Source organism: Capra hircus, chromosome 20 (assembly GCF_001704415.2).
Source record: "Capra hircus breed San Clemente chromosome 20, ASM170441v1, whole genome shotgun sequence".
NCBI lineage: Eukaryota > Metazoa > Chordata > Mammalia > Artiodactyla > Bovidae > Capra > Capra hircus.
The window spans coordinates 19,569,352-19,589,072 of NC_030827.1; the positions used below are offsets into that span (position 1 = coordinate 19,569,352).

At 38.5% G+C, this 19,721-nt stretch overlaps 1 protein-coding gene across 3 annotated transcripts in view; it reads left to right on the forward strand.

The window, feature by feature from the left end:
* Positions 1-19,721, forward strand: part of PDE4D (phosphodiesterase 4D) — a 1,264,832-nt gene that overhangs the window by 452,509 nt on the left and 792,602 nt on the right. The window contains exon 1 of one of the 3 annotated variants that reach the window (XM_005694677.3): positions 6,082-6,742. The exons of the other annotated variants lie outside the window; for them this stretch is intronic. Within the exon in view, the coding sequence (XP_005694734.2) occupies positions 6,477-6,742 (266 nt within the window). The 5' untranslated portion in view covers positions 6,082-6,476. Of the gene's footprint in view, positions 1-6,081; positions 6,743-19,721 lie in introns of those variants that run through there. 3 annotated transcript variants of the gene reach the window in all.

Below are 19,721 nucleotides of genomic sequence, written 5' to 3' on the forward strand. Positions count from 1 at the left end.
ATTTTTTAAAAACACAGTCTATTGCAGTGATTACAATGCATGGGCCCTGTTTTTGAACTATCTGCTTTGAAATCCCAACTCTATTATCTACTGGGTGTGTATGACCTTAACGAAGTTTTCAAATTTTGGTGCCTCAGTTTTCTCAACTTTAAAATGAAGGCAGTAGTGTCTGCCTCATTAGGGTGATGACAATGACCAAATTAAGTAGCGATGCAAAGTGCTTGCACTTAGGGCATTTGGTTTTGCAAAATCTAGAGAATTGCTCCAAAGAAGGCAGTGGCACCCCACTTCAGTACTCTTGCCTGGAAAATCCCATGGATGGAGGAGCCTGGTAGGCGGCAGTCCATGGGGTCACTAAGAGTCAGGCACGAGTGAGCAACTTCACTTTAATTTCTCACTTTCATGCATTGGAGAAGGAAATGGCAACCCACTCCAGTATTCTTGCCTGGAGAATCCCAGGGACAGAGGAGCCTAGTGGGCTGCTGTCTATGGGGTCGCACAGAGTCGGGCGCAACTGAAGCGACGCAGCAGCAGCAACAGCAGCAGCAGCAGCAGAGAATTGCTCATTCAGTATGCTAGGGGATAATCCACTATAGATAGAATAGAATAGGGGATTTTTTGGTCTGCAAGTTAAAGGCAAAAATGGCTAGCTATTCTTCCCATTGAAAGAAGACCCAGAAATATCAGATACTGTGCTAAAATTTTAGTGGTCATCAGAACCTATTTTCTTTATTGAAGTTTGGCTAATACTTAGAACATTCTAGTGTTTCATTTTAGCAGAGTAATCCAGAAGAATTCTTTTCTAGTATTGGAAGCTTTTTTAGGTGACTGTATCAAGAGAAAAGGAAAAAAATCTTACCTAAACTGTATTGCAGGTTTATTATTTTTTTTTCTCAGAAATAAAATGAACATGCTGTATAAATGCGGCTGGTATAAGTTGTGCCTATAAAAAGGTAACTTTTTTTTTCAAATTAAATGTTAGTTTACTCTGTCAATAGATAGATCCCTAACATTTAGCTTTAATCTGGAGGTGGGGGGTAAGTCCATTGACTAGATTTAATCTAGAAACAAAGCCCATGTAATCTTTCTATTAAAATGAATTGAGCTTGAAAAAAGACACTGTCTGTGCAAAATGTAGCTCTAATATAAATCAAGCAATTATATTTTCTTTTGTTCAATACGCCCTAGATGCCTTTTTTTACATTAACAGCCTTTTGATGATTAATTTAGGTGAACTACACTTAATTAGATGAACTATATAATTGATTATGATTATTTTTTCTCTTTTTTAAATTACAAAAGTATGATAACACATGTACAGGAGACTTGGAAAATACAGAACAAAGTTACATATAGTTCCACTTTATACCACAATTTGCTTTAAGCAGTAAAGCCTTCTAATTCTTATGTGATCAGCCTCTTCTTTCTATTTCTACACAAATTTATATCGAAACAAAACTGTGAAGATAAACAGCCTTCAGAATCACCCTACTCCAAATTATAATACATAATGCCACCAAATTTATCTTATTTGTCTCTATATATATTATTTAGCTACATCCAAAATAGATAATTTTTACTCACTTTTCCACAGGAGTCTAAAAATCCAACATCTCTCACCTCCCCTAGACTACTCACTCCCAAAAATATCGTGTTATTCTTCTTCCACATGCACTTTTTTCAAGGCCTAATTTAAGTCCTGCTCCTTTTTTGAGTTATGGTACCATTGGTCTAAATACATTTTAGTTACTCCTTTAAATCTTTGAGGCACCGATTGTTTTTATTACTAGTTTGACACTTATCATTTATTTTCTCTATTGCAAGGTTTGTATATATCTTCTATTTTCAAATAGATACTTTCCTGTATTTAATCTCCACTAACCAGCCCAGTACCTAATAGATGTTCAACGATAATGATGATTTGAAAGCCTTGTTCTACAATGTTCACAAGGATAACATAATTTTATCATAAGAATAAATTGTAATTAAAAATAATCACAAGAAAAATAGAAAATATAAATTATATATGTTAAAATGAAAATATAAAATAATTTTAGAATATATAATTTTGTAAATTAGAAAACTACCATTTCATTTGAAATTCAAATGAAAACACCTTACTATCGAAGGTACACAGGCACATAGATGAAGAAACACTGAGGAATTCCACCTCGATCTGCCCTCACTTGAATAACATGCCTTTGTAAGAATTTCATGACTTGGCATGTTTCAGGTTGTCACCATGCATGTCCTGAGTAAAGCCAAGGAAAGAATTTAGTGTTAATTAAACCAGGAGCTCAGGGCACTCAGATTCCTATTTTCCATCATCAATTTTAAACATTGAATTTGCTTTCCTTTTGGGGTGATTTGATATAGAATTAAAATAAGAGACCCTGGCACTTCACAGACAAAACTCTGTTGTGCATTGTTGAACTAATGACTTTGGGTAAGTTATTTTTCCTCCTTATGCTCTCTCTGGTAAAATAGTGTTCATGACATAAAACCCTAAGAGTTATTACAAGAATCAAATGAAAGGCCCTGGCACAAAGTTGCTATCTACTAAGTGTAAATATCTGTAAGTTCCTTGTATCATTGAGTGACAGGCTTCATTTACTGGGTATTTACTTTGTACCAGGCTCTCTTCATATACTTTGTATCATGGGTATTAACGCATCAAATCTTTGCAGTATTCTTATGCAATAGCTATTATTCTTATTCTGTTTCACACAGGAGAAACTAAACCATGGACAAGTGAAGTACACAGCTAGTAAATATCGTAGCTGGGGTTCAAAACATGCTTTGAGTTCCATACATATGTTTTTAACTGTTGAACAACATAATCTCTCCCACTATCAGATAATTTCCACGGACCACATCCTTTAGACAATATGAAAATATGAAAAGCAGTCTCATTTTAATGCACTATTTACTTAACTAAACCATGGTTGGGGGAAATATACAATGCATTCCATAGCTGAGTATAACTCATTTTAATTTATCCATTCTTTTGAATTAGCTGTGCCATTGCTCCCTTTGAATTGTAAGAAATCCAGCCTTGTTTGTTTTTACCTAGGCAAGGGCACACTTTTAAGTCTTTGTCCCATAACCTGTACAAATCTTATTTCTTATTTGTGTTGCTGCTTATGAATTATTAATTAAACAAATGTTTTCAAGGATTCCAAAAAACCTGAAAAAACAGATTTTGAAAATCCACAGAAAAGTATCAAGGAAAGTTCTTATTAAGTTGAGATGCAATCTGCTGTTCTAGGCGTGGGTGCTTTTATCAAAACATTTTGCCCCACTTTCAAATTTCCACTCGTTAAAATCTAAGGCCTTATTTGGTTGTCACAGTACTGTGTTTTTCAGAAAAGTTTCTGGCAGCTACTTTTGAAAAGATTTTGTTTGGAAAAAAAAAAAAAAAAAGGAAAAAGCAAGCTCTGTAGTCCTCCTGTTGGAAGAGTTCCCCTGACCTTCTGCATTATTATAAAGAGAATTGCCTATTTATCCAAACCTCCTCCACCTGGTTATCGTCAAAACTTTACAATTTGTGCTTCCTAAGGCAGTTATTTTCAAGCATGATTTTGTAACACTGCAGGATCTTGCAAGCTATTTCAAGGAGGTAGCAAATAATTCTCAAAACAAAATTAATCCTATTTTCCAAAAGGAACATGCATGCCATATAACGTTGGGAGGGGGGGCATTCAGGAGGGTAATTGTACATGTCAGGAAATTGAACAAATAATGACAGAATATGGGCACCTGTATAGAGGTAGCCAATTCTGTTTCTACAATGGAATCTTTTAACATGCACCAAGTAACGGGAGATTTGCCAAATGCCTTTGTTCTATCTTAGTCCATGTTTAACCATGATTCTCAATGAGTTTTTTTGAATAGAATAGTATTATGTCTTCTATTTTAGCTTAGTTGTGATTATCTACAAAGTGCCCAGTGTCTGAGCATCCACATTACAGGCCAAATATGAGAAGAATAGCTTGTAAATATTTTACTCCTCTTAAGTAAAGGTCACTGAAAGCAAACACTAGAACCTAGAATCCTCTGAACTCAATGAATGTCCCAGTATAGATCCCATAGCATTCTCAGTCCTATCAATACCTTTATTTGATCACCGAGAAACACTTTCGTCTCCTTAGAGCCAGCCTTTTAAATATCTCCAATTTCCAGGCTCTCCTCTGGGTACCTGGGCTACACTTTGTCCTGTCAGTTGCTTTGCACTTTATCGATTATCTTTAAATATTGTAATATCCTAGACACTCGATAGAGTACCTAGCACAAATATGCCCATAAGAGTTTGTTGAATGAAACAAGTCTTTAGAGAGTGGCAATTTTTTTTTTCTTTTTGTCATGTCAGTTTACTACTTATTGGGGTTTTTTTTTTCCCCTTCACTTTATCCTGTTATCTGAACTTTTTATATCTACAAGCCTGAATAGGTTTTATATCTACTAACTTCATTTGTTTTTAGTTTTGAACAAGACTTGCTTGCTAATTCCTTATTGGGTTTTCATGTTTTAATTCTTCATTCGGAGTGATCTTTTGTGTTCACTTCCTTTCCATTAATTTTTGATTCCCTCCCTCCAAGCTGTACTGCACTCAGCATTCTCTCTTCACTCATGCACACCATTCTCGTTGTATTTTTCTGCGCCTGATAATCTCACTCTGTAGGTCTTCTGGTGTCTTTTTCTGAGCATAGTGTAGTCCTTTCCATTAAATTAGGATCTCTTTGAAACAGGTACTCCTGTTTTGTACAACTTCTAATGTAATTGTCAGGCCCTCAGCCCATTTTTCAGAAATTTGGTATCATTTTAATTATTACGTATACCAAATTTTCTGATGAAGTCAAGGTACATGTGTACTGTTAAATTATTATAGGTACACCAAATGGCGGCCCTGGGGTTATATGGTCAGATCCTCAGAGTATCCTTTTCTGTAACATTTTAAATGAAAGGAATTAAAACTTCAGGTGGAACAACCAAGGAAGGAAATAGGAGGAACTACTTTTAGAATCCACCTAACAGTAATTATAGAAACCAAAAAATAACCAGATCAGACTACTCTGTTTTTTGTTTTATCTGAATGTATTTCCTAACTCCTTCTTAAGTTATTGTGTTTTAAAGTTTTTAAAAATATTATTAGATCCTGAGAAATGTGCTTTGATTTCCATCTTGAACTGCCTGTAGCATCACTAGGCTGCTGGGGACATCTATAATCAAAGGTTTGGATTCCCTTTCAAATGCCTATCTGAAGCTTGTACTTCTGGTGGCCATATAATGGGATTTAACAGGCTTTATTACCTACTTACTTGAATTGTCATATTTAATTCTTCTTCCAGTAGCAAACTAAGAAGGCAAGAAATAATTTCTTCTATTTGAAACCTACTTTGAGTGAGTTTGTAGAAGCTATTCTGATCACAAATAAAAATCTTATATTAAAAACAACTGAGGAAATGACTATGGAAAGCCAGAAAGCTAGATTTATTTCTTTTATAGTTGAATAAAATGTTTATACCATAAGCAATAATTGAAACTTTAAAAATCATTTTAAAATCCTCTTATGAAAGCAGTCTGTTCCTCTGGAGTGTCATCAGTTTAAATGCAAAGATATAACAAATACCATTTGGGGCTATAACTATGTTATTCCACGCTTTGAAAGGGCCTTCATTAGGCTAAACGACACAACCTGTAATATGTTCCATATGTAGTATTTTGAAACCTTTTGTTTGGTTTCTAACTAGACAGAGAGGAAAAGAAAGAGTCCATTTTCTCCTCTTGGGATTTATCTTACAAGGTCCATCAGATGGAGCTGAGCAAACCGGGAACTATTTCTCCTTGTCTAGCTCCTGTATGTTTATTCCCCCCTTATAAAAACCGAGGGACTAGCAATTTCTTTTATGAACGGGGACCAAAGGGAGATAAATAGACCTTGCGGGAGAGGAAGGTCAGGTTCAAAGTTTTTCTTTCCGCTGGATTCAGGAATAAGCACATGAAAAGACTGGCCAAACAGGCAGCAGGCATCTGATGGTTAAGCCCTAACCGCCCCCCCTCCCCGCCCCGCGCCCCGGACTTTTTATGTACATAAGCAGAAGTCGCTGGAGCAGCTGCGGCGCATTAGTTCCAATAGTTTAGCAGGCTGTTTCGTAGCGCTGACAAAAGCCTCGCTCGCCGTGGCTTCCCTCCATGTTCCTCTGCCCCGCGAGCTCGGCGGTGAGCCTTGGCAGGGGATCGGCAGAGGAGGGGTGACGTTCGCGAGGCTTCCGCCGTGGAGTGAGCTCGCCTCCCCTGCTCCCAGCCCCGTCTCCGCCGAGAGACTGAGGCAGGCGGCCGAATGAACTAGCAGCGGTTGGCTCCGACCTGCTTCCCCGGACCTCTCCCCGGGAGCCCGAGCGAGGCAGTCACTGGAAAGAGGCCAGGCAACCACGTTGTCCTGGATCACTGCCAAGTGTACAAAGTTGACCGCGAAAATGGCTCAGCAGACGACAAGCCCGGACACCTTAACAGTCCCTGAAGTGGATAATCCGCATTGTCCAAACCCCTGGCTGAACGAGGATCTTGTGAAATCCTTGCGGGAAAACCTGTTGCAGCAGGAGAAGCCCAAGACCTCCAGGAAATCGGTGTCTCCCAAGCTCTCACCCGTGATTTCGCCGAGAAATTCCCCCAGGCTCCTGCGCAGGATGCTTCTCAGTAGCAACATCCCCAAACAGCGGCGGTTCACCGTGGCACATACGTGGTAAGGTTTGCACGGATGAGCAGACATGGTGGCCAGGTGCCTCTGGGTGATTTTTGCTCCTCCTGCCTTTCACTTTAGGGGAAGGAAGGAGAGTGGAGGACTGTCTTCACTCTTCACCCATGATTTATCGGAAATAATCTACCTTAATATAAATCTGACAGATGTCCAAGTCAGGGCAGAAATCCTTGAGATTGGTAACAGGAGCCTTTGACATGGGTGGTGCTCCAAGTTCAATTCCTATTGCAAGTTCCTACAAGAAAACTGGGTTCCAGATGTCAAATAAGAACGCAGGTTTTTTTCCAATACTGACATGGTGGCGTTTCTTTGATTCCTAAGCTAGTAGCCCTGCCAGATCCTGCAACAACCTAGGGAGGGAAAGGACCAGAAAGGAGAGAAGAATATCGTAGTTTGTTCTCTTTCCTGCATGACCTTCCGATTCAACAGAGATGTGTATGGAGCGTGTGTGTGGGTGGGTGTGTAAAATAGTGTGTCCCAGTAAAACCCCTCCTAGCTACTGACTTTAGTATATTTGTAATCTCAACGTGCCTTTTCAGTGGGTTTAGGAATGCCAGTGCAAAAAGTTTCAGGCTGGTACTTGGCAATATTGCTCTGTTCTTCGCATATGAATTCTCTGTTTTGTCAGTATTTTTATTTGCTATATGCATGTTTTTATCTGCTATAATAGGTGACTCTGTTTTATGCGTATGGTGCCAGCTAGGTGTCTAGACAATTCTTGGTATTTTCATGCTGTCATAAAACAAATATTAAAATAAATCATTGCGTGAGCTTATTATGGTGTTTCTGCCTGAGAAGAGGCAATTCTAGGCTATGATCAGAGAAAGAGGGATCTGTGATACACAGTTGGTTAATTTCAGGCAGTAGTAAGTTCTATACACTACTCTGTGTTTTGGCAAAATGAATATTATGATGAAGAAAACAGGCATAACAGAAAAAAAAAATAGTGACTGAATAGAAAAAAAGTTGAAACTGACTGAATGATTTTTATACAGCTTTTCCACAGAACACGAAAAAGTATACCAGGAATGGATAAAACAAAACAAACACCACCTCCCCCAAAATAAATCCAGAATCAAGACTTCTAGGAAAGAAGCAACAATAAAAGGAAAGAATCAAAATCTAAACTTAAGCAACATGACTCTACCCAGGCATGCATTCATGTCAGAGATGAAAACAGCCAACAAAGGAAATAAAAGGCATGACCCACCCAAAGAAACATCTGACCTTAGAATTGCCGTTTTAAATAGCTAGATCTTTGATCTGGGAAGTGTTCTTATTTTCCCCAAGATTTTAACTAAGTGGTATTTCTAAGTTTAGTTAGATATAAGGCTCCTAAAAGAGGCAAGACAAACATTGAATTTTTCAGTCTTGAAAAAATGATGGAAAAGGATGACTTCTCTCTCAGGGAGATATTTGTGAAAAAAATTTATCAGAGATAAGCAGTGAATGAAAGGTGTAGCTGAACTCTGGGAGATGCTCTGAGGGAGAGGGATGGCTTGAGATGAAATATCAAGTGCCTGAACAGGAGAGCTGGCTGGAGTTCAGAAAGGGTCAGAGCCAGAATTTGGGCATGTGCTGTCCCTTTTGGATGAGATGCCTTTTAAATTATAGTTCCTAAAGTGTACCTGTTGCTGAATGGGTAAGCCTCCACGCAGACACTTCATTTCTATTGGAGTGAAGCAACCTCAAGTTCAACCGAAGGTTATCGGAACTATTTGGACAAGTTGAGATGTAAGGAAGGCAGGAAATCTCATGAAAACAGGCTTTCTTTTGAAATTTCTGGCACTTCCTTTTCTGATGCTGTTTGGAGAAACTCCAAGAGTACAATTTCTGCCAATCCTTCGTTGTGGTGTCTCCGCCAGATGAAGGAGATGTCGAAAGAGCAATGGAAATGAGAAAGAAAAATCATGATATCAATTCTCAGTAACTTGAGGGCAGACAGTATCCCTCATGGAAAAAGCATCCGGCAGGGCAGTTGGAAAGAGTACTTCACATTTTCCTTTTTGGTTCAACAAGACCCAAGATGTTCATAATACCCATGGGTGTCTTTTGACAAATATCATTCCATCTGTGCTTTCACTTCTTGGACTAAGCATGACCCAGAATTTAAAAAGTATATTCCAAATTGTGCTGATTATACACACACACACACACACACACAAATACATATTAATATCTAAACTGTCACTACCACCGCCATGGTCAAATCCTCTCCTCCTCTTAAATTAGATCATCAGTCATTTAATTACACACCAGGTGTGTCTCTGCCTCAGAATGTTGTTTCCTATGCCTGATACTCCCTTCCATTCAATATGCGTATGTTTACTACCTACTGAGTCCAAAGTGTTTATCTTGTACCTACTGATTACAAAGTTGAACAAGAGCTATTCCTTGGTTTCAAATTACTTATACTACAGTATATTTTTTAAAAAAAATCACACTGGAAAGCATCTGATTAAGATAATCACTTTGCTCTACAACACACTCCCCAAATCGTAGTGGACTGACACAGTAAATATTTATTTCTTGCTTCTGCTTCTTGTGGGGAGCTAGCCTGACCTGGGTAGTTCAGGGACCCTGGGTCCTATTATCTTATGGTTCCGCTATTGGTAACACATGGTTTCCAAGTTTGCCAGGCTCCACTGAATCAGAGAAGAGCACAGAAGATGGCATTGGTGAGGTTTTATAAGGCAGTTCTAGAATTTCACCCATTGCTTATCCCAGGATTCCTCAGAAAGAAGTCAGTTCTGTGGCCACATCTAAATTCCAAGGAGGCTGGGAAACCTGTCTCAGTCCTGTTACCAAAAAAAAAAAAAGTGCAAGTCACTCAGTCATGTCCCGACTCTTTGCGACCCTGTGGACTATGCAGTCCATAGAATTCTCCAGGCCACAATACTGGAGTGGGTAGCTTTTCTCTTCTCCAGGACGTCTTCCCAACCCAGGGATCAAACCCAGGTCTCCCACACTGCAGGCGAATTCTTTACCAGCTGAGCCACAAGGTAAAACAGATGTGGGTAATGGCCAGCCTGTGTCAGTCACAATGTGCTAATGGCTATTGGTTCTCCCTCTATACCATAGTTGAGTTCATGGAGTAACATCTGTGATGAACATCTCTGCAGACCTCCTGGATGAGGATCATACAGAGCAATTCTGGTTTTGACAAGTCTATTGACTGGGAAGTCCTTGCTTATATACAACTGAAGGCTCCTTCCCTGCCATTGTCATTCTTGGTTCTTGGATCTGCTTTGGAAACCCTGTAGCTTCAGTCTCTCGTGTCTTCCATAATTTAGACCTTAAGGCAAGAAGCTTGGAGTAACCCATCCCAGGACCCTGCTCTACTCATCTTGACAAGCCCATTAATCAACATAGTCAGTGTTATCATGCTTTTTAAGAATTCTTCTCTTTTCTTAACTAAACACCCTAAGTTATTTCATGTTTATATGCTGTATTTATCAGGTTGATCCTGGTTGTTCTTAACCAGGCTTCATTTGGATTTTCACAAACTATTTGAAGAATAGTTTACTGAAAAAGACACAGTACTCCATGTGCCATGTGACTCTTGGACAGAGAGTATCTGAGAAGTTAAATTACTTACATTAAAATTTGACTTCCCATGTACAAGTTACTTACTATAGGCTTATTTCACTGGTACCGTTTCCTGGGATTGATAATAGTATTCACTTGGTGTTGTGGTTTTATTAAATACATTTATGTATAAATTAAAGTGTTTTGCATAGGGACAGATACTTAATGAGGGTCATTATAAACTAATATTTCCTGTATTATGTGTCCTTTAATCCAGTCTTGCTCAGGCTGGATCTTAAAGCAGGATGTGACTTAGTTACCAAAGGACTTCCTTGGTAGCTCAACTGGTAAAGAATCTTGCAATACAGGAGACCCCGGTTCAATTCCTGGGTCAGGAAGATTCCCCTGGAGAAGGGATAGGCTACCCACTCCAGTATTCTTGGGCTTCCCTAGTAGCTGAGCTGGTAAAGAATCCACCTACAGTGTGACCTGGGTTCCCTTCCTGAATTGGGAAGATCCCCTGGAGAAGGGAAGGGCTGCCCATTCCAGTATTCCGGCCTGGAGAATTCCATGGACTGTATAGTCCTTGGGGTCACAAAGAGTTGGACATGACTGAGTAACTTTCACTTTCACTTTGGTGACTAAACAACAACCTCATTTTAAAATGTTTACCCTGTCAGTTTTTCATGGATGGGAAAAGCTTTAAGTAACAATTACATCCCTAGCTAATGTTCACTGAGTGCTGGTTCTCCATCTGACGCCATGTGTCAGGTTAGGACCCTCTTGTGTTTATACTTCTCACCGCTTTGTTTTTCCATTTTTACTTAATATCTAGTACTTTGTGGTCTAGTCATTATAGATGAGGCTGTGTTTTCATCAGTGTGGGGAATTTCCTGTTATATCAGCATAAATGTCACTGGAATTTCTGGTGAAGAAAACTTTCAGTGTAAGTTTATTTCAGGAAAATCTTTGTATTTTTCATGTTTTTTCCTCACTTTACCCTGGGTGCTATGCACCAAATGAAGGAAAGTGTTCTAGAGTGTGTAGTAGGCAATAGGATTTCTTCGGGCAAGATACTGTCCAGGTAATACGTGTCTTATCTTTAAAATTTCTGTTGTGTGTGTGTTTAATTACAACATATCCAAAGGTAGAAAAAGCACTTAGCAACATCCTTAAACAACAAAATAATTCCTTTAGGTAGATTTTTGAAAGGTCTTTTTTAGGAGGCTTTTAGAAAATCTTAAAAGATTTTTAGGGAGCTAGATAAGTTTTTTTGACCATAACTTTTGCTTATTATAAACTTTACTAGGCATTGGCTTTGGATATAACATTGCTCATGTTTAAAAGTAAAAATTTCCTTTCTTGAGTCATAATTTCTTCAGCAACTATAGTTGTTTTTAATGGTTGGTTGTTGTTTAAGAGAGAAATGCACTATAAATTTTATTCAAGTTACAGAATGGGCCAGAAACCCTTTATCACCTACAAAGAAGAAATCCCACCTTTAGAGAGCTTATAGGTCCAACACAAACACAACCCCATTCACAAACACACCCACACACACCCAAGTAGTTTTTCAAAGCTGTAATTTAGAGATTCTATTTGAGAACTCTCTCCTTTGTTCCAGCTCTGTTGTTTGCCCATCTTAACTTTAAGGTTATATTTTCTCCGTCACTTATAGTGGTGATACCCAGAGAAGGGCATTGCTGGTGCTGCCCATTGCTGGAGCTGGAAACTCAGAGGTGGGCTCTGGGTAGTGTGAAACAAGGAGGTGGGGAGGAAATTTCCTGGGGGAGAGTTTCTGAGATGCACAACAGGAAGTAATGCCAGCAGGGTAGGTGGGGCCAGATGGCTGAACTGTGTCCCTGGTGTAACTGGCTGTGTGCCTTCCCTGGAAATCCTGGGGCACTGCAAGTTAAAAGTGACTATAACTTTTGAAAAGTCTGATTAACCTTTCCTAAAATCAGAAGACCTCAGGAAGACATTCATCTTAAAGAACTTGTTAATCGCTTTGTAATATTAAAGAAATTCCTGGAGGATGAAATGACAACCCACTCCAGTATCCTTGGTGGGGAAATCCCATAGACAGAGGAGCCTGTGGGGATATAGTCCATGGGGTTGCAAAGAGTTGGACACGACTGAGCCACTGAGAATTTAAGAAATTCCAAAATAAAAATGTGACAAATAGTAACTAAAGAAAGTGAAGAAAACAATGAAGTAACATTGCAATTTATTACGCGTATGTACTTCCTGTGACCTTTGACGTTTATCTTAAAGAAATAGAAGATATATTAAGTGTGTCTGTGCCAAAGTCATTCTACTAGTGGTGAAATTACTTTCAGGCAAAACAGCCTTTCTAATAAACTTGGTAGAAATGCTGAATGAGAAAAAAATTTAAAAAATTGTCTCAAAGTTCATTAAAATAATTTTTAAAGTTATTCTTTATTCTTTATATAAGTATCTTTATAAATAACAAGCTCTTGTGAGATTACTGAATTAATTGAGCTTTGGAGCTTCAGTACATTTTTCTGTTCATTAAACAGAAAACTACCAAAATTGTTCTTCAAGTAGCAGCTTGAGGAAGAAGCTTTACTATCACCAGTGTGGCAAAATTATATCGTTTTTTAAATGGTTTTGCTGCTGCCGGGGAGGAGGGGGGTGGGAACCAAAGCAAAACATGTTTTAAACCATGAGGAGTTTAACATAGCAGAAGTCATGTATTTCCAGTTCTGTGGTCACTCAATATTGGACCTTAATTACCAACCTTTTTAAATTGTAGACTCTATTCATAAGTCATATGGATAGAGAGGCATTTGATATTTACAAGTAAAAATTGACTAATTAAATTTACCAAGTGATAACAAGCTAAGTACATTTAAGATAAGTAATTAAAAACCAGTTCCAACTTGCTGTTGTAAGTTAGTGAGGTATATGCCTCATGGGTAAAAACAGGGGATAGAGCGGTTTAATAATTATGTGACTCATAAAAAGGCTTCAGGGCCTTCAGGATGAATGGTATTCACTCTAGAACACCATCTGGAAGCCATGATTTGGGGCAGGAAATGTGGAAATCTGTGGATAGAATAAAAAATTGAATCTAAACTTTTACTGCATCTTCAACTATGTACCATCTTAACACACCAATCTCTTCTACCATATATACAAAGCAGAAGAAAATCATTGTATGTTCAATTTTAAGGACATAAAGGCTGTCTAACTATCTCAAATGAAGTACTTATTCTCGAAATGAGATCTTGAGTTGATATCAGAAGGAATTGTTTGATTTCACTTTGGACTTAAAACTATAGGTTCATAAAAACACACCTTTCTAACCTGAGACTTATTCTAACAATACCGTGGTGGCTCAAATGGTTGAGAATCTGCCTGCAATGTGGGGAGACCTGGATTCCATCCCTGGGTAGGGAAGATCCCCTGGAGAAGGGAATAGCTACCCACTCCAGAATTCCATGGACAGAGGAACCTGGCAGGCTATACTCTATGGGGTCTCAAAGAGTTGGACATGACTGAGCAACTTTCACACGTATATAAAAATGATTTAGCTCCTGCTGTATGTCAGATATTTCATGTACATTAATCCTTCAAAAGAAACAAGCTTGAATTTAAGTATTATTAGTTGTATTCTACATATGCAGATGCTGAGTCCCAAGGAAACTGATACATAATCAAGATCATTCAACTAGACAGCCATGAAATGAACTGACTTAAAACTTGAACCAAGGTTTGCCTAACTCTCCATCCTGTGTTCTTTCAGCATTACTTTCCTTTGGGTTAAGAATCATGTTCACATTTATTTGTTTCTCTACCCTGCTTGTATATGGAACCTGTAACAATGGATATTCAATGATTTTACGAAATGGTGGTTAGTTAACAGAAGGGGAGGAACAGAGCCCTTTCTTAATGTGGAATCTCAGTTTACTTGTTTAACACCTGTAGCTCATATGAACGTAGCCATCTTTTTGTTTCCATAAAAATACATGTGTGAGTAGGAGAAATAGATGTCCTTGGAGAAGGAAGGTTTTAAGGTCAGCAGAAAACATTCTGATATAGAGTAGTTTTAGAATAAGACTGAGATCAAGACAAAACCAATTAGAATATAGTTTCATTTTCAGTGATTCAGAGAAAAAGGCATGAAAGACTTGAATTCTAAAGAAAAAGATCAGGTCAGAAATCTATTACGGTCAGGTTCCGTAAGAGCCGGCTGGAAATGATGGTCTGCGGGCTCAAGTCACTAAGCAACAGAGCAGCGGACTGCCTAGTAACCAGAGCTGGCAGGCTGACTGGGACTGACCGGGCGGCTAGACAGGGGGACCACGGCCCATTTGACCTCAAAACACTCTCCTTCTAGTCATCTGCCAGCCTTCCTGCCCAGTCCCCCCATTTTGGAAAGGCCTCTTGGACTTAACAGGAGATCTGCTTTCATAATGGAAATATCTCTGGGCCCAGAAGTAAATGCTGTCTGTCTGTTTTCTTTAAAAGGGCATTTCTGAGATTCTTTGGGTCAGTACATCATAAATAAAATGTAAAGTTTAATGAGAGGAAAGAAAGTGAAAGTGAAAACATTGGGATTAATGGCTCAGCTTTGGGTTTTCATGAGCAAATATGTACAAGGCTAAATTGCCTGACTTCATTTGGTGAGATCTATCTTGAGCTCTGAGAGCACAGTGTTGCCATTTATTTAACACTTTCTGTCTTATGCTGTCTTCTTTTTCATTGTGTGTCTTTTGACTGTGTAGCTGGAACATAAATTCTTGAAAAGTAGGAGCCCTCACATGAATCAATCTTTGTATCCACTGTGAGGGGCTATGCCACCTGTATAATATGCATTTAGTAAATATTTGTTCTTTAATTGCTGTTCTCTCTTTTGCTGTTGTTCTTACGCCAAACACCTGGAGAGATCTATAACATTCCAGTCTAGAAGTCTTGGTTATGTTGTGCTTGATTGCACAATAGTGGAAAGAAGTTTCAAACTGAATGATTAACCATATTTTGGACTTTGTTACCACAACTCTGTATGTATGAGTGAGTGTGTGTTCTGGATTTACACAAACCTTGGCTAACATGATTTGACTTTAGTATATCTGAATGAATTGGTATATGATACTGTCACTAATTTTCAACTTCAGTAACTTTTAGTTTAGACTTTGAAATAATTTATGCCTGTTGTATTCTGAAAAATATGTAAGTATATTTATAATTCATGGTGAATTACTGAATAACTTGCTTGTTAAACTCTTATGACTAGTTCTTATGTCTTATAAGTCATAGTGATTCAGTTATACACAAGACCTAGGCTTATAAAAGAAATGAGAAGATTTTGAGGAGAAATTTGAAACAAGCAAAAAAGAAAAAAAACCCAGAACACTCTGCATAGTTGTTTTTTGTTTGGTTTTAGTTTTTTAGTAAGAAGTTTGGAGAAATTTGAACTGATGGAAACAAAGCATCACTTCTCCAAAGTAGATCTTCAGAATAAGTAAAATTGAATAATAGAAAAAAATGTTTGAAGAGATTTAGCATAGACAGGTTATTTTAATGTAAATGTTTTGCCTAAAGTTCATGCCCACTTTTACCTTGCAGTTCTTTCAAACCAACTGATTTCCTTTCCATTATTCTTATGAGATAGCACTCTGATTAAATTAACTATAATTAAAATAAAGTGACTTTGTATATTCTAATTAGTAGAGTACGTAGGGCTTTTTTTCATTTTCTTATATAGCTGATTTCGCATTTATATAGGTAAATGGTAAGTGTGTATTGTTGAGCTTTGTAAAGAAAGCAACTTTCTGACTAATAAGGTTATTTGGATTATCATTTCTGCTTGTTTACCTTCTTTAGGTTTATAGTATTTGTTTTACTTCGCAGGGTGATTTCTTTTTTTTATGGCTTTCTATTGAGTGGGTGCCAGATAGAACAGTGTGTGATTTATTGGTAGTAATAACTAAAACATATATGAATTGGAGGCTGATGACGCACAAGGCCAAATGCGAAGGCGCGCCTCTGAATAGAACCAGGTTTCTTTAATAAAGCCCTCTTACAATAACAATAGCAGGGTCATTAATGGTGTGCTCATTCCTGTATCACTTGCCCAGTTTAAGGTACACCTGTGGATCATTTGTACCATGTTGTATTTAATTTTTTTAGTGGAGTTATATTTTTATTTAAAGGCCTATCTGTTTAAGCATGAAGCCTTATATCCTTATTATTATAAATTGGAAACCAGTGTCACTTATCATATATAGATGATAATTGGGCAAAAATACAATTGAAAAATAGAGCAGGTTAAATGGATTCAAGTTAAACTAGATGCTGTGACCTGCAGTGGTTCTGAGCCTGAGGTCTGCTCTCAGCCTAAAATGGCAGTTAGTGATTAATGTAGAATTGTGAAAGGCCGATGGAGTCCTTCGCCTTAAGGTAATAAGCATGACTGAAAGGGATTTGGAAAGAAAATAACCTCATCATTGCATCCAACGTTTAATTCTATCAGTGACATCCCCTATGCTTCAAGCCGTCCTGGTGCGTCAGATGCTCTAATGTTTCAACTGAGTGGTCCTGAATCACTGATATTTCCACTGTTGGAAGACGGGCATCTGTTTTTGAAGGACATTTGTTCTTTGGGTCTGAATCCCTTAGTTGGTGGTAAACACACTGAACTTGGATTAGGTAATTCCAATTCTTAAGCAGAAAGTCAGGTATTGGTACCCTGTTTTTACCACCCTATAATTATTGGTTATATGGCTGAATGTCCCCTGAGGGCAAAATTGTCCCCAGTTGAGAAGCACTGATCTAGAACCACTGATCACTTTATTCACTAGTGTATCCCTAGCACCGTCTTGTTGTGATACAGAAAGAGGGCCCAAAATGTACTGTCTGCTCCGACTCTGCTATTCACTTACTATGTGATCCCAGGGGTATTATTTCAACTCCACAGATCACAATTTGGTGCATCCATAAAATGGAATTATTGTTAATTCATTCCTTACTTCTTAGAATTATTTAAAAATTCAATGATATACTTAATGAAAAGACTTTTTGACAAGAATAAAGTGCTTTTCAAATGTCACATAAAAAGAGTCATGGAGGAACACTGAGGGTGATCTGAACCTCCTAAAATCCAGGAGCTTAATTCATCTCCTACTGTGTGTATGTAAATTGCTGTGTGGGATGCTATTGGGGTGTTGTCTTTGCTCTCTAGGATTGTGATCAGATGGAGATAGAATATGATTACTCAAAATAACCATAAAGCATTAGTAGTTGCCATAACTAAGTACAAAGAGTGGTGGAGTTTATAGGAAAGAAGAAAGTGTTTCCTGTGGTGGGAATCATAATAAGACTTGAGGTGGAGTATGACATAGAATAGTCACAAACAAGGCCCATACTGAATTTTTACTTAGATTATATTATTTAAATATTTATTTATTTGGCTGTGCCAGGTCTTCGTTGCAGCTTGCAAGATGTGTCTTTAGTTGTGGCATCCAAACTTCGTTGTGGCATGTGGGATCTAGTTCCTTAACCAGGGATCAAACCCATGCCCCCTGTGTCTGGAGCTCAGAGTCTTAGCCACTGGACCGCCATGGAAGTCCTTTAGATTATGTTATTTGATATTCATGGCAACTTAGTTAGGTTTAGGTTTAATTATCACATTTTACAAGGAGGAAAGTGGGGCCTAGAAAAGAATTGGATGTGAACATAAAGCCTAGAGGAGTTGAGTAAGGAGAGAACTGGAGTGAAATATGGAAGGACAGAAAGTGGCAGGAGGTAAGTTCTTTTCACCAAAGGAACAAGATCAACCAATATGGGGATTATATGGGTTTTGAGTGAGATTGGGTACAGCTTAGAGTGTCTCTGCAGAAGGTGACCATAAATGTAAGTTGGAATCAAGTTTCAGAGGTCAGCTAACATTCTCTCTCTCTCTCTCAGACACCCACACCCACACTCATACATGTATGCACACCAGGGATTTATATGCTTATGTGAAACATGATTAGTTTTATCTTTCTCAACAGCTTTACTCCAAATAAAAGAAAGTGACATTTTGAATTATTACCCTGCCTCAAGCTTGCTAAACCACAAGTGTGTGCACTGAACACTTAAGGATTGGAATGTGAGATTTAGTTCAATTAGACCAATCTAAACCATCTTTCAGCTACTTAATGCCTTCTACTCCTTCTAAGATAATCCTCCAGAAAAAGAATACATGGTTGTATTTCCATTCAAACGAGATGTGTTAATTCCACCCGTGGCACTTTTGTTCTGATGCACAGACCAGAGACACTATTTATGTGAGGACTCTATCTGCCTTTTCATTAAATTGCATAATATAATGCTTAAAACATGCCCAGCAAGTCTGATGGACTGTATGCAGAAAACCATTTGTCTCCTAAGGTACTTTTTCTATTTCAAGACTGGCTCACCAGGATAAGAGTCAGGTGCTAAATATCCCATTATCTTCCATCTATTCAAACAATAATTTCTGAGTGCCTACTTTGTATCTTGTAACTCTTCTGAAGATATAACACTGAGTAAGAAAGACAAAGTCCTGTCCCCCCACCCCCACATGGAACATGTATTCTAATGGGGAAGAAGACAGTATATAAATAAGTATTCCGGTAGCTCAGAGAATAATAAGTACAATAAGGAAGAATAAAGCTGGGTAAGGGGTGCGTGTGTGCACATTACGTCCCTTCAGTCATATCCAATTCTTTTCGACTCTATGGACTGCAACGCACCGGGCTCCTCTGTCCGTGGGGGTTCTCTGTGCCAAAGGGTTCTCCTCCAGGGCTTCTTCCCAACCCAGGGATCAAACCTGCATCTCTTATGTCTCCTGCATTGGCAGGCAGGTTCCTTACCACTAGCTCCACCTGAGAAGTCAAGGGGACAGAGCTGTAAATACCTTTTCGGGGAGGACTCTATATGGTGACATTTGAATAGAGGTCTGAAGAAGGTGAGTGATTACACTGAGAAAGCATTTCAGGCAGAAGAAATAACAAGTGCAAAGGTCTGAGGGATGATGTGATTGATGTATTTGAGGAAGGGGGACATTATAGAAGATGAAGTCCGAGACGTAGAAGGGAGTCACATCGTGTCGTATTTTGAGGCTGTGGTGGGATTTTTCTTGGTGATGACTCTGGTGTTTTGAAGGGAGAAGTGTTAGCAATGGGAGTGCCTGCCTCAGGGAGGGGCACAGGCCGTCTTAAGTTTTGGAAAAATCATTCCTGCCCCCTTGTAGAAAATAGAGATGTGGGGCAGAAGAGAAAACAGAGACCAATTCAGATACTGTTGCAGTAATCCAGGTGAGATACAACAGGTATAATGTAGGTAGGTATAACGGTGGTTCAGAGCAGAGTAGTAAAGTGAAAGGTGGTTAAGAAATGGTCACAGTTCTCTCTGCAAGCAGCAGAGGAGAGCAAGAAAGATACCTCTT